The following is a 16,803-nucleotide window of genomic DNA, read 5'->3' as shown; positions in this document are numbered from 1 at the left end:
ATCAGAGTGTAAATGATTATATTTATTAAAATTATTAAATAGATGCCGCGCTAATGGGATAATAAAAGCCCTCCCTACACCTATCCCTAACCCTATCCAATAAATGGTTTTATTATTATTAAACATTTCGTTAGGCACTTTATTTCCATTTTTAGAACATTTCCTCTCTTTTGTTTCTCACATGGAAGTCCTAAGAATATACCGCAGTCCCAGACGGAGTACTGAAGGAAAATGAAAATTGAGCGGAAGTACGTAGGAGGGCGGATAATATGTGATAGGAAAAGAGAGAAGAGCGAGCTCTGCAAAAGGCGGATTTGAACCCGGGTCGACCGCGTCAAAACCTAGATCTTTAAGCCTTATGCTTTACTGACTACACCACTGAAAACATTACAATATGCCTGTTATTTTTCTAATCTTGTTTTTCCCAAACAGGCATTGTTAAGTGGAGCTAGTGCGAATAGCACTTGCCAAAAAGGCACGCTATTTGCACTTGGTGTAAATAGACACGTTGAAGAAGGAATTACATTTAAAATGTATTAAAATAGAAAACCGTTATTTTGAATTGTAATGTTATTCCACAATATTACAGTTTCTATTGTATTTTTGGTGAACATAAAATACGTCTTAAAGGTCCCATGGCATGAAATTTTCATTTTATGAGGTTTTTCAACATTAATATGAGTTCCCCTAGCCTGAATATTGTCCCCAAGTGGCTAGAAATTTTGATCGGTGTAAACCGAGTTCTGGCTGTCTTTCTCTGCCTTTGAGAAAATGAGAGCTCAGACGAGCTGATCTTGAATTTTCAGGAACGGTTACCTCCCTTTCCTCAGCCCAGACAATTTGGCACGCCCATGCGAGCACCATATTTGTTAGTCCTCGAGAGTGAATGCTGGCAGTTCCTCAGTGTTTGGATGTACAAATGAAAACAGAAGTCTTTTTTCAGTTCCTTCTGATCTGTGATCAGTGATTTCTGATGTGTAGCTAATTATTCAAGTTCACACAGAACTTTATTATTCGTGCACACGCTGCGGCTTCTCTCTCTCCCGACAGAACGGTGTTTTCTATCTTGTGAGTGAGTGTTTTTGTACGTCCTCGTCGTGTCTATCTGTTCTAAAATGTGCATACAGTCGTGAGTTTCTGCTCAACATCGGCAGAGCCACATCTTTAGAGATAAACTTCACGCACGCCGAGGTTCGGGCTGCACTGACCGGTCGTCCTTCAACATCACCGACCCCCAGTACTGCATCTCGCCCAAAGCGGAGGCACCAAAGATTCGGCGCGAGATTAAGCAGAGGTTCTCCGGGCTAGGCTAGCCAGCTATCCCCACAATAAACTGTTTTACATTCGATTACTGCTGTTGTGTCTTTGTTTGCGCTGTGTACTCAATACGCGCCACTGACGCTTTTCATATGATAGGAAAATATCTAAAAATAATGGGACTGGGACTCATGTTTATTCAGAACTCTCAGAGACAAACAAATTAAACTCGCGCTGACAGCGCTCTCATAACTCAGTAGGTACAATATAACTTTGTTAGCAATCTCTCCGTCTTTGGTCCATTGATGTCCGGTTCACGAACGAATCGTTCTTTTGAACTGGTTCTTTTTAATGAACCGGTTCTTTTTAGTGAACTGGTCAAACCAGTTCACCAAAATGGACTGAATCGTTCTCAACGGTTCGCATCTCGAGTCAGCGCTGATCCATCATTTATTAAAGTTACTAACTTTCTGACATGAGTGTCAGTCTCTCCGACTAGAAATAAACTAATAACCTGAAGTATATGCTAGTAACTACAACAGTTCACTGAACCTTGAGACGTGCTGAGGGAACTGATGAGAAGTGACATCCGTCTCTCTGGCACAGCCTTGTGCCTCGTAGACCTCGTTAAACCACGCCCCCTCCGCTCATTTCAAATGCAAAGATGTCAGCCAATCACAACAGTGGGCGTTTTTACTGAAGTCTCACTGCAGACACTCGCCTTGAAATAGGGCATTCAGCCAGAAGGCAAACATCAGTATAGAAAAATGCCTTTTATTTCTAAATTATGACATTTTATGATGTAAAAATCATACTAACAATATAAGTACACCTCAGAATACATTATAAAATAAATAAAAAATCCATGCCATGGGACCTTTAAACATTTCAAAAATCTTAATCATTCCAAACTTTTGACCGGTATTATATTTGTTGGTAATCAAACACATAATTTTGACAAATGTTCAGTTTGATTTAAAAATCACGTGAATTCTGTCTATTCACGCTGATGTCACACATCAATTATTAAGGTATAAAGTTTATTTCTACTTGTGAAAATGGCATTTTCATCAGTCATCCCAAAAACAGCTCTATTATTTAAAAAAAAGTTCAAAAACCACATTGCGTGGCAGTGTGCATGCAGAAGTGTGTGTCCTGCTGCCACTGGATTTTATGTGATGTATAAATAACACATGGTCAAATATTTGCGTGTGGGAAATCAGCGTGCAGTTTTGGGCTGGACTGAAACCGCATCAATCTCTGAACACTTTCTGTTTACTCAGTCTGGCCAAATCCTCTCGCTTACCACAATTGATTTCTTCATTCAGTGTTGATTTTTGTCAATTCAATGTGGTGCCTTGTGGGAAGTCTGCATCAACATACGGAATGCTGATTATTGCTTTAGAAAACAAGTAAGTAACAATGTGCAGCATTAACATGTTGCTTTTGTCTGGGCTGTACAATAATGTCTCCTGCACACTATGTTATTACTAAACATTAATTTCTCTTTGCTGAAACATGATATGGCGATTTCTACAGCGCAGGCACAACATGCCAAATGGCCATCCGCATGCAGGTCGACACCAGGCAATTAATCTGGTATCTGATGCCATGGTGAGCAGATTGCTGCCTAGAACGATACAGCCACACTTACTCATAATATGTCAGCAGAGTTCATGGAAACAGACCCTAAATTCTGGTAAGGCTCCATGTATGGGTAGGTACTACTAAAAATAGATGTATATGTTGTTTTCTAACAACTTATGATGATGTATTTAAAGGGATCATGTCATTAGGAGTCAAATTTTCCCTAATCTCGTGAGAGTTTATCGTGCTAAGAAAACATGTAACTCGAAACTGTAACTCGAAACCTCCTACCCAGTCCAAAAAGAGCATTTACTGAAACTGAGCTGCTAAAATGGCTCATTATGAACTTTCATTATTACAATTCTGCAATAAGAGAGATGAATATATTCCAACACAGCAACATTTATAGAGTTTTCATAAACTTGGCCTATCCAGCCACCATGCGGTAATATGAAGAAAGAAGTATATAAACACCAGAAAAATTCACATCATTTTATGTGTGAATAAATACCTTAAAGGAACAGCATCCCATAATGACCCATTTAAAGGTGCAGTAAGCAATTTCTGAGGGCCCGTCCACACGGAGACACGTTTAGCTGTATAGGTAAAAGTTTTGTATCGTATCAGCGTTTTGTCCGAGCAGATCAGGCATTTTGGGAGCCTGAAAAACCAGGTCCCAGAGTGGATAAATCTGAAAGCCACACCCTTGCGTTTTCGTGTGTACAGCAAATCCGTATATTTTGTAAAACGGTGATGTAATACACACCACATCCCGCACAGTAAATACTAGAAGGGATAAAGCTACAACCACTGGGTATGTGCACATCAATATTGCGTCATTTAATGACTGTATTTGCATTATTGTAAGGGTAGGTTTAGGGTTGGGGTTGGTGTAGGCGTTAATAAAACACAATCTGGTAAGTAGCACATTTATTTATTGTTATTTTAGCGTGAGATTTTGCCTCACTTCCAATCGTTGCTGTACCCCTTCTAGCCACAACTCTTCTTCTCTGTTTTTAGAGTATTTCTGTGGCAGAATTACACAAAAGCGCCACATACTGGTCTGGCGTGTATACTACATCGTTTGAGTCGGTTTCAGTGGTTTCGTGTTTACGCAGTTATTTCTTGAGACAAGGGGAAAAAAAGATTGGATAGGGAAAGCTCTGGCTTCGTGTGGATGTGTCCTGAGAAGCACTGCTCAACCCAAACAAACACACCCCTCAGTGGATGTCACTTTATCATATCATAATGACAAATGAACGACAAGGAAGAGTATATACAAGCAAAAGTTTGTTTTCATTCGCCAACCGCACACCCAGCAAGCAATTTTGCTAATTTTACTATTACATCTAATAGCCGTCAAAACACAGCTCTGAGGCTAGACTAAAACTGGCAAAATTTGGGCTGTCAGTGAAAATTTAATGGATGTCTAATTGACATGAACATGTCAAAGAAAAAGTTGACTATGCTTACATGATGGAATATCATACATCTCACAAGTTATTTTGGCAAAAACGACATGTAACCAAATGCAAGGTTATTGTGGCTAGAAGCGGGTTACTCATAGCCGGACTATGTCGGGTTTATAGTTAACCGAGACGGTGAAATGACGCCTATTGCTTGCTGGGCACCAGCTCCAGAAAAACAATGACACTCAAAACTATCCTGTCACTATAGCTAGCATAACAACAATAGCACATCTTGGTTCTGTGAAACATAGCAAAACCAATGTTACTCACATATGGATCAGAAACAACGCAACCTCTGTTTCCTTTTATTAACGCGGGTCCTAAAACTCTTGCCTGATCATAACCTTCTTTTCCCAGTGATATTCCTCTAACCTTTACTCTTTTGTAATGTCTCTCAGCCATCTCCCTATACAGTCTTTCTTCAAATCTCCCTCTTGCTCACTCTCTCTCCTTCCTCATCATGAGTGTACACTAGGGGTTGCACAGACTAGTCGACTTTAATGCTCTGCCATTATGCTTTACACTCTAAAAAAAAAAAAGGTTCTATATGGCACCAAAAATGGTTCTTGGCTCGTAATCATAGGGGAACGTTTTTTAGTGCTATATAGCACCAATTTTGGTGTTTCAGTGGTTCTTCAGCGGTTCTGCAGAGGTTATTCACCGGTTCTTTGACTAAGGTGCTATATAGCACCTCTGAAGAACCGCTGAAGAACCACTGAAGCACCAAAATTGGTGCTATGTAGCACTAAAAAAGGTTCCCCTATGATTACGAGCAAAGAACCATTTTTGGTGCCATATAGAACCTTTTTTTTTTAGAGCGTAGGGTTGACGTCGACTAGTAGCTGATCATGGCCTATAGAGTGTGCAACAGGATAGAAGTCCACTTTTGTGCTCCGTTTCCAAACAGTTAAAATGACAAATAAATGCATACTCTGAGAGCACTCCACAAGATATGTTTGATTATACTATCTGGATGCTTAAAATTGATTCTAAACTAGCATACAGACAGTAGTGTGCACACCACGCTGAGATCGCGCGCACAGAGAAACATTCAGTAGAGCAGAAATGTATTGTCAACACTGTTCTGTGATTTATCAATAAAATAGCTTAGAAACTAAAAAGTTATTTTATTTCTTAATAATTAAAACCCACAGCTTCACTATTATTAGAGAGACGCTACCATTAATTCACACGCAATCGCGCTCTCACCAATATAAATGTCATCTTTACTGTAACTTTATTTGTGTCTGACTTAGAACAAGCAGAAATCTTTGAGAAATATAATGACCCAAAAAGATCAAAAGAACTGATAAAAATAAGTTGTTAGTAGTAGCAATAGCCTTGTGGGCAGCACTGTGTCATATGCCATAGCTATGCACAAGGTGAATGTTCGAGTCTCAGCTCGAGGTTCATTTGTTCATTAATGACATCATCAGTGACTAGTCAATGGCGACTTGACTTTCATCGCATAAATATTGACTTTAAAATATCTGAAGTCGTTCAACCCCTAGTGGATACGCCCCCTACTGCTGATTGGCTACAAGTGTGTGTTGTGGCGCTCGGTCCGATCCACTTTCAATAGTGTTTCTCAGAAATTGCTTACTGCACCTTTAATTCCAAGGGTTAAACGAGAGGGTGGAAAATGGTCATTAAATACTAAAGTAATAATTATCAACTTAACATATTAAACTAATTTAAATAAAAATAAATAATCCTTTTGAAAAAGCATTCCTATGTTTTGCTCTAATATAGGAGGGCTTTACGCCAGATGTTGTCATGCACCTCCCCCTCTGAAAGCCCTTTGAAAGACTGACATCAATAAGAGAGGATCCACCACCATCTGAGCTGACAGCACCACAGGACGATGCTGAATCAACCAATTAGCACATCTCAAAACGAAGCAGTTCTTTTAAAACACCGGCCCTGATTTCATATGCTTACATCTAAGAACGTGTAGACTATCAGTAATGGCTCTAGTTTTACTGCAGGTGGTCTCAAGGTCCAAAAAGTTCTCATTTGCTCTGCTGTTTATACGTGGATATGATTGTCATCACTTGGATTAAATTGAATACTATCAAAAAATAAATGATTGTATAGCATCATAATAAATTAATGTGTCTGTATAAACCACACAAGTCTGTTTGTTTTTGAAAAATTTCAAAGAATTGTCCTTGTAAAAAGAGTAGAAAAAATACAACATATAATGACTAATTTGTTGTTCAAAATAAAATGTGTATTTTCTCTATAATGGGTCAAGAAACACACACATGAGATGCAGGAGGCAACCACAAAAAGGCCCATTCAGATGTACACACACTGACTGAGATCCGTGCATGCCAAGTGTCAAATGAGACGGAGGTCAGACCGATGTTATTGTCCTGTGTACGGCCCGTGTGTCCAGCCACCACATGTAACCCAGCACCTGCGCCTCCCTGCTTGGCTCTACGCCACCAGCTCCAAACCTGCAGTTGCTCAGGAAACCACATAGCAACCCATTTGCAATTCCAGATATTTAAGTCTTCCTACCATATATTTTCCACAAAAATATGAAGCAGCACAACTGTTGTCAACATTGATAATAATAAGAAATGTTTCTTGAGCAGCAAATCAGCATATTAGAATGATTTCTGAAGGATTATGTGACACTGAAGACTGGAGTAATGACAGCTTTGAATAATGTTTTTATGTGTCCAAACAACTTTTACCCCATTGATTTTCATTGCATTTTTAAAACTTATGTTTAAAATAACCGTGTTTGACAGTTGAATTTGTGGTGGAAAAACTACATTACGTACAGAAAATTTCACCAAAATTCCAAAAAATACCAATTGATTGGCAAAATATATATACACACTTAAAATGTATTGTTTCTATGAAGTGTAATAAACAACTTTAAATTAATACTTTTATATTTTTTTCCATATTTAAATTTTTAAATTTTGTAATTTGCAATGCTTCATAGAATTGTAGTTCCTTTGTCTTTTTGAACGATTTTCAAATACTGTTTTGCTTCAAAGAAAGTTTGTAATGTTGTGTTTGTTAAACATCTGTTTGGTTTGGTTGCTTTGGTTGCTTGTCATGGTGCTTAACAAAAACTTGTTAAATATGAATGGAAAAGTAAAAAAACAAAAAACAAAAGAGCTGATAGCCTCATGAGCAGCGTTCCAACATGTAGCGCAATTGTGCTTCATTCGACCCAAGATCGAGTCCCAGCTTGTGGTCCTTTTCCCACCCCCCTCTCTCTCCCACTTCACTTCATGTACTCTTTCAAACTGAAATCTGAATAAGGGCAAAAGGCCAAGATAAATCCTACAAGAAAAAAAAAACGAATGGAAGGAATGCTTCTGGAACTAATGCTGCCGAAAAAGTGTCCGGTAGGGCTGTGCGATATTGAAGAAAAATGCGATATGCAATACCTTGTTAAATAATGCGATATTCGATATGCAATGCGATATTGCAGTGTGTAAAATCTTTTTAAATTATATTAAAATTAGGACTGTCAAAAGATTAATTGCGATTAATCGCATCCAAAATAAAAGTTTGTGTTTACATACTATATGTGTGTGTACTCTGTTAATTATTATTTATATATAAATACACACACAAGCATGTATATATTTAAGAAAAAAATATAATTTTTATATATAAAACATTTATATTTATATATATTATAGATTATATAAATGTATATACAGTATATACATGCAAATATTTCTTAAATATATACATGAATGTGTGTGTAGTTATATATAAATAATAATTAACAGAGTACACACACATATATTATGTAAACACAAACTTTTATTTTGTATGCGATTAATCGCGATTAATCTTTTGACAGCCCTATTTAAAATAAATTAATATTTATATTAAAACATTTAAAAACAGAGAATGATACCATTTATGTGTTTCACATTCTTTCTGGGGAAAGAAAGCATCTGAAAGTGACCAGTAGTGTTTTGGCAAAAATTTATGTCACAAATCTGACAATATCATTTTAACATCAATGTAAACAAACAAAAAATGTTATGCCAATATTTAAATACCAAAAGCTCTTTGCTTGACTTGGAAATATATAGTTATATCAACCTAAAACTTAACATCCAGAACATCCAGGTAAACAAAGACACCTGAAGGTGTGGATGATTATTTGTGTTATTTTAATTTATCCTTGATATGAAAAATAAGAACTAAAAACAGTAGTCTTCACATTAATTAAATATACACTGATACATAATAAAGCTACAAAGGTTATTCAGCCAAGAGCACTGAGTGATTTTCTCTTTTTCTTTTGTTGTTTGACAGACAGCGGCAGGTTTACTGTATTAGCAGTCTGTCACTTTAAGACCTAATGCACGGATCCTATTGACACACATTCGGTTTCTTTCCCCAACTGATATCGTTCACTTAAAGCATAACCGACTGTGTTTACATGAATACTCGTCAAGTGTATTTGACAGTTTGAGTGTGTAACAAGGCACAAAACAGAACTGAAGGGATCACGCGCTTTCAGAGAGGCGGCTTGTGCGCACGTTTCGGTGTGTGTGTCAGACAGCAGACAGCGCGAGACTGCAAGGAGTTGTTTTTTTGCAAGTTATTGCGTTTAATAAAATCTAACGTCAAGCAAGTCACATAAGTAACAGTTGTGTGCCCAGTCTATTCTCTGCTATATATGCGTCGACCTAAAACGTACACTTTTCACAATGTTGAAGTAGCCTATTAAAGTCATTCAGATATTGCATGCCATTGCGATATGCATATCGTGATATGTAAATGTGCGATATTTCGATAATTTTGATATATTGCACAGCCCTAGTGTCCGGGCACTAATGCCAAAGTCATTTCATTCGGCGGCCATCTTTGAAACACCTCTCGGGCAGCTATTTCAATCATGCAGGTGCAGCTTCTATTTCTTTGAATGGGGAAACATCAAATTCTCCAAATCTGTTAACTAAGCATACGATTAAATTTCATATTTGAAATCACCAATGAAATCTGACAGCAACTATTTCATTAATTTTGTTTCTAAACACTCAAATCATGACAAAAAAACCTGAATTTTTCAGGCTGGACCAGCCAATGCACATATGCAGTCATAAGCAATGACTTTACCATTTGGCGATCGGCTCATTTACTTAGAAGGCGGGGCTTATTTCACCATATTGCTCATTGTACTTTCTACTATTTATAGTAATACAGTGCACCGTCTTTGTACATCTAAAGTCTTTGTTAATCCACTCTATAATTAAAAAATGATATTGATAACTATTACAGATGTGTGCATCATGAAATACAGTTTACATGAGGAGGGGGGTTACTAGGGGTGGCACGGTACATGGAAAAAAAACGAACCGTTTGGTTCAGAGTGTATGTGTCGCACGGTTCGACGCATGCGCAATGTATCCTCGTGCCCGTATGTTACATCAGACAGTGGGTGTCCTTTTCGCGCAAAATAAGAGGTGTGTGTGTGTGTGTGTGTGTGTGTGTGTGTGTGTGTGTGTGTGTGTGTGTGTGTGTGTGTGTGTGTGTGTGTGTGTGTGTGTGTGTGTGTGTGTGTGTGTGTGTGTGTGGACATACAGTAAAGTAAAAGTGGAGTGCTGCAGGTCACGTCACGTGTAGAAATGCAAATGAGAGAGATAAGGAAGACTGCCCAGAGTTGTTGGAGGATGCGCTAGCATCGTATAGCAGGCAGGGCAGATGCAGTGCGTATGGAGAGCGGGAGCCGCGTGCACCCGTTGCGCATTCACACACTGGCAGTGTTTGTCTCGCGCAGCTGAACCGCGGCTCGTGTATTGCAAATACAGACAAATATTGTCCATTCTGTCACATTTTTCGGTGTTCTCCTCCGACCCCTATCTGTCTCATGCTTTGATTTATGATGGGCAGCATATATCTGCCGCAAATGCGACCGTGTTCCCCTCTGTCTCATAAACACATGCATATATAACATGTTGTGTATAAGTAGTTTACATGATAAATGTAACATTTAAAAGTTAAGATATGATTCTAGTTTTAATAATTTAAACATGCCTTTGAAGTCTGGGCAAAAACTTCTGGCAGTGTTGTGTTTTCGTGTATTTTTTTTTTTTTTTTCACAGCGCTGGATGTTATATGGTGATTGTGAAACACACGGAACACTTCATGGTGAAATTTGTTAATCAGGTCAGCTGAATTAAAGCCACAGTGCATTGTTCTGATCAAACTTGATATGATTAACATGAAAAATGTTACGCCAATGTGTCGGACTCTGTAGACAGCCAGTTAGGAAACAACTTGATATAAAAAAAATGTAAAACTGTATCCTAAATTGTGGAGGATTAAGCTATATATATCATATGCTGAAGTAAATTTCTGGAGTGTTAACGATTAAAAAAAACAACAACAAGAACCGTACAGAACCGAAAACCGTGACCCTAAAACCGTGATACGAACCGAACCGTGGGTTTTGTGAACCGTGCCACCCCTAGGGGTTACATTTACATCCAAAAAGATAATAAATCTAAACAAAACCCAAACTACAGGTATTTGTTGCTTGAATCATATGGATTATGTCATATTTACAGAATAGAAAGTGTTTGTGTGCATCTGTCATTTCGTGTGGAACAGGTATGAAAGCCAGCAGAAAGTTTTTTTTTTTTTTTCAGACAGTATGTGAGTAGTTTATTCTTCTACATTGCTTCATTAAAGCTTGTACTGCAAAACACTGTGTTGATGAATAATGATTTCTAGTGCATTTTCACCATTTTTCTGCTGAGCATGCAATGCAAAAATAGACTCCACTTGCAGCTGTGCTTCATAGCACCACAAAAGCAACATGCGCTACAGATGTGAGATTTGTGTATAACAGGCAAAAAGCAGTATAACTAAAAATCACAAACCCTGAAAACAACAGGCAGGGTCTTAACACTTGACTCACCTGATGCAGGTTGATCAACACATCTGTCTCGGGGGCATGGCCTCCTGTCGCCATGGGGACAGGGAGGGGCGCAGCTGCGGGAACACGAGGGGGTCTGGGATCAGCCCTTCTCTTTCACGGCTGGATTTCCAGTCAGCCTGCGGGGTGGCATAACCTGTAAGAGCGAGAAAGCGTTAGGCCACCAGATCCCAAGACAAACAGAAGAGCAAGGGTACATGGGAATGAAATACTTAGTTTGCAGAATTAAGTCCAGAAGAAACACATAGATCCTTTTCTAGTTCTTAAGCTACAATGCAGGGGCTCATCAATAACCGCTGAACTCAACGGACATACTATTGATTGTGTTAAGCTGTTAATCAATGAAACAACCATGTTAATCATGATAAAGTGTCTGTACCCGGTTGGTAAGATTGATTAATCTACATGAAACAGTTCAGTTTTTTTTGTTTTTTTTATCAATTCAAAACTCATTCAATTAATAATTTGCATCATGTTCACAGAAGTCTCTCTCTCTCTCTCTCTATTGCCAAAAGTATTGGGACACCCCTCCAAATCATTGAATTCAGGTGTTCCAATCACTTCCATGGCCACATGTGTATAAAATCAAGCACATAGGCATGCAGACGCTTCTACAAACATTTGTGAAAGAATAGGTCGCCTCTCAGGAGCTCAGTGAATTCAAGCGTGGTACCGTGATAGGTTGCCACCTGTGCACCTGTGCACCTGTTGCCACACACACACACACACACACACACACACATACAGTACAGTTTATACATCATGCTAATTCACAGTTCATAAACTAATGTTAACAGATACAATTTATGAATGTATTAAAAATGTATTAGTAAATGTTGAGATTAACTAAGATTAATTAATGCTGTAGAAGTATTGTTCATTGTTGTTAGTTCATGTTAACAAATGTTAACAAATGAAACCTTATTGTAAAGTGTTCCTTTTATTTGTTTACCTGTAGGTCATGTGGCACTTAACCAATATCAGAGAACCGTGAAAATGTGTTGTTAAATTATTGAAATATTAATGTAAAAATTTTAGGGGGTACTTCCAGTTAATATTTTAATATTAATATAAATATATCCCTGAAATAGAGGAAGACATGTCACATTGTACCTTAACAAGTTACCAAACTAGTCCAGAGAAAACATAACAGGGATTGCAGAGTGATAATACTAAATAATATTTTTGATGTGCCCATTTTGTTGCTAGGCCAAGGAGCTAATAGGAGTCATTGGGAGCTTTGAGCCAATCTACAAGCCAGGTAATACAGATTTTAAGTTAAATCATTATTTCATGTCTATGTATTTATTTACTTGATAAACAGTCATGTATTAAACATAATATGGTACAGTGAGCAGAATATTAACACAAAATAAACCAATTCAGGATGAATGGGCTTTATTTTGCAACAATGGCCGGCTATACACAAGCTTATGCTTACACTAAACAACAGTGCAGTAAAACTGTGTTCTCCAGTCATCTTTTCATAAGTTCATTGTTATACAAAGATCATGGATGTAATCAGTAATGCACCATACAACATTTGAGTCTGCTGTGTGGTTGTGCAATCGTGACAGTGTTCGCTCTGCATCTGTAAGTCCAGAGTCTGCTGTATTGTATGATAAACAGCTCTCATGGGAAGCCGGCGCTGATGATGACTCATGTCTTGAGTTTGCGTTACTGCAGACAGCCCTAGCATACGTCTCATTTATGCCATATAAACCGCACCCACTGGATATCGTTCTTCGCAAATGCAGCTTCATGACGGACTCCATGTCCATGTGCATCTCCATGTACCAGCATCAGTGATCAAAACACCTCTTATCTGGCCTGAAACGTCACAGTTCTGCTGCCTTGGACATTTTATCAGTGAATCCACACAAACCTAAGAAGAACAGTGATGCCAACCAGACTGAAATGAAAAGAACTAGTTTATCTTTTCATCACTGAGCTGGTATCATCTCCCATGGGAACATTTTAGTTGCTCCTTTATAGCTCAGGAGTTGTCACACTGAAATAAATAAATAAATGGTATGTGCTTTTATATTAAATGTAAGCATTTACATGTAATCATTTAGCCGATTTGACATTAAAATGGTGTAAAACAAGAAAAATCAATTGGGATATAAAAATCTATAAAATTTCAAATATATTTTCTGAAATATAATAAAAGATAAAAGCTGATAAGTCTTAGCCTATACTGGTACACATGTTCTCAGTTAAATTTAAATTGTTTTAAGGATGTTTCAATGTTTTTACTGAAAAAAATAAAAGCAAAAATACTGTCTCAAACGTACCTCCTAAAATTCCATGGTAAAAATAAAAACAGAAACAAATTAGATTTACATGGACCCTAATAATCTTTATAGTCCGATAATTTGTTATCGGACTAGTAGCACAGACGGAATAACAAAAGTCACATGTAAGCATGCCAATCGGAATTAATTGGCCAAAATTTAATTCGGATTGTAGGGATGGTTTTAACCTTTTCTTATCTGTTTGATAGGACATGTACACTTGGGCTGTGTCTGAAAACTTAAGCTTCTGACTTGTTGCCTCGCTGTCTTATCAGGCAATGACTTGTAAGGCAGAGTTTGCACACAATGGCACCTCACGAAACGGATTTCGGACAGAATTCGGAGGTAGAGTAACGGTTTAATGGTCTATTGCAAAATAGAGAGAGCTTTGATGATAACTAAGCAAATATTGAATTTCTACAATAGTTATTTCTAACTAGAAAGGACATCAGAAATTGGAAAACGTTGGTCAAAAACATACATTTACACACACCACAACTGACCACAATTTTCAGACGCCATCTTTATTTTTTTGCTAAACTGTCAAAGAATGGAATGCACAGGATTGTGGGATATCAAAGGAAGCAGATGACACATCTATGCTGCCTTCAAAAATCAATCAGATGAAGGCATCTCAAAAGACAGGAAGTGAAGCTAACATTGGATTCGGATGTGCCTTGATGCCCTCCTACCCTGGAATGCATCCTCCGAAGGCAGCATTCTTTTTTAGATTTCGGACGCAGCCCTTGATCATATTCAAAACCGTAAGTGAAAAGTTCTGCCCATGTGCAATGACGTGGAAATGGCGTAATGACGTATGGTGCAAGTAACTGTTGTGTCAGTCTAAAATTCTGCTTATCTATGTTCCCCTCTAGAAATTTTACATTCTCAGAACGTCCTCACAGGTGTCTAGGATGTCACCTAGTAATGTTCCCAGAGCGATCCAAGGGGGTAATGATGTGGAGTTCTTTAAAGTGTTGGACCTTCACGGAACATTCAGGACGTTCTTGGAATGTTTAGGGGACCATATTTTACTTGGAAATATGATGTTCCCAGAACGTTCTCAATGTCCCAGCTGGTGTCAAGGACATCGCCTGGTAACGTTCCCAGAACGTTCAGAGATGGTCATGATGTGGATTTATTTTAAGGGTTGGGGGACGTTGTTTGGCAGACCTTCAGGGAACATTCAGGATATTCTGGGAATGTTTAGGGGACAATTACTATATAGTATAATGTTGTGTTTTGACTGCAGGATGTTGCTTCAGACTCTCATCCACAGACGATTTGTTTTGGGAGTTTGAAAGGGCATTTTTACGGCTTTACAAAGCTTCATGTGCTCGTCGTCTCCTAATTAGAACCCTAAATAGATAAATATTAACTCTGTTTTTTAAAACAAAGAAAATAAGCAATGGTAGGATGATGTTAGTATGTGGCAACAGCAGGAAACTCTGTATATTCGTCCAAAGATCAATTTCGATTTGAAGCTTGTGACATAACCCATTCACTTAATGTAGTGTTCATGTAAAAACGATATTCGGATTCATCAATCTGAATGATTTAAGTCAGATTTAAACAAAATGTGTTCATGTAAACGTAGCTAGTTGTTGATGTACAGTAATACATGTGGATAGCATCCCTAAGATCATTTGGTCTTGGAAGAATTTGATGAAAAATGCTTGAGCTCATAATGAGATATCTGACCTTCAATTGCAGACTTTGATATCTTGGCAAATCTGAGCACTGTTTGTTGAGATCACTTCTGAAACTCTAGTGCTTCTCAAGCTTTTGGACTCAATTACCAGACTGTCTCTTTTCTCCAACCCCAAGTAATTAATCACAATTAATGACAGGATTCAAGAGGATTCTAAATAATAGTTTGTTTGAGAAAACGTAAAAACGTATCTACAATAAATGTTGTATTCAAAAGCATAAACAGCTGTGTGTATACTTACAGTAATGAATAAATAAAATGTAGGACCCTAGTTACGGACCCTTAATTAAGCAGGACTGTGTGAAAACAGATTCACTGTATACATGGATCAAGTGTACCTACTCAAAGTAGAATTCGGCAGTAGTGGGCGGGTGTGGAATGAAACTCGCAGTAGTGGGATGGAAAAATCAATCCACGCAGACCTCTGCGCTGCAGTGAAAGTGTCCGAGTGAGAGCTCAGCGCTGCAGAAAAATGATGTTGTAGGCCTAGATCTTGAGTGGTTTTAATTTTAATTATTATTTTAAATAGCTTATTTTAAAGACTTCCAAGTCATTTTGCAGCACCGTTGGAAGTTTGCAAAGACCCTAGTAGCTTCTGGTTCCCTTATGGAGTCTTTTTCTCAAGAGAAAAATCTGAGAAGCAGGAGACTTGGAGACTTAAGAGTCCATGATTGAATCATTATTGTAGTGATTATTATGTTTCTAGCATGTTATATGTTTGGTAACAATTCTTCTGACCCTAACTGATGGAGTGTGTAGCTTTTCATTTTTTAAACAACCATGTAGGAAGACACAATATTATTGTCCTGGATTATGGCCATAATAAGATTCAACAGGCTCAAATTGCAAAAGAATGGTTGAGAGGGAGCAAGAAGAACCAATTCATTGAAAGTGGATGTGCTGGAGGAGACTTTACAGAGTCTTGTATTGTCAGATAACATGTATTTTCATCAAGAGGCACGTGCATTTTTGGTCAAGATCTTGTATTGACAATGCAAGAGTCCAACACTCTGTAAAGTCTCCTCCAGCACATCCCAAAGACTTTCAATGCATTTAAGGTCTTGAAGAGGTGCAATTCATGCGTGAAATATGATTCTTCATGCTCCCTCCCAACCATTATTTCACAGTTTGAGCCTGATGAATCTCGACATTGTCATCCTGGAATATGCCATGATGTGTCTTCCTAAATGGTTGTTTTAGAAATGAAAAGCTACACACTCTGACAATTAGGGTTAGAAAAACTGTTGCCAAACATATAACTGTCACGGTTGGCTTGCAGGCAGACAGACGAAGACAGATGAATAATGTTCAAAACATAGTTTAATCTCAGGTACTCCAAAACAGGCAGACAAGTAAACACACAGCACAACTTAACATAACGGTGATCAGACAGAGAATGAGTATGAGGGACAAACTTAAATAGCAAACACAAATGAGGGTGATGAATAGATAACAGCTGACACATATGAACTAATAACGAGGAGCGGGAAAACTGAACAAAGGAACACATGGGGTGCTTCTCAATATCCCTCCTTGTTTCCTCGCTCC

The 16,803-nt window shown here is 38.0% G+C and overlaps 1 protein-coding gene across 1 annotated transcript in view; it reads right to left on the bottom strand.

Annotated features, from left to right (window-relative positions):
* slc4a3 (solute carrier family 4 member 3) overlaps positions 1 to 16,803 on the bottom strand; it is a gene marked incomplete at its 3' end in the record, with an annotated part of 141,307 nt that overhangs the window by 108,904 nt on the left and 15,600 nt on the right. The window contains exon 2 of the mRNA XM_079822147.1: positions 11,230 to 11,383. Within this exon, the coding sequence (XP_079678273.1) occupies positions 11,230 to 11,283 (54 nt within the window). The 5' untranslated portion in view covers positions 11,284 to 11,383. The remainder of the gene's footprint in view (positions 1 to 11,229; positions 11,384 to 16,803) is intronic.

The sequence above is a fragment of the Gobio gobio genome (assembly GCF_949357685.1).
Source record: "Gobio gobio genome assembly, chromosome: 7".
NCBI lineage: Eukaryota > Metazoa > Chordata > Actinopteri > Cypriniformes > Gobionidae > Gobio > Gobio gobio.
Note: the sequence above shows the minus strand (reverse complement) of the source record. Positions and strands in the feature narration are given on the sequence as shown.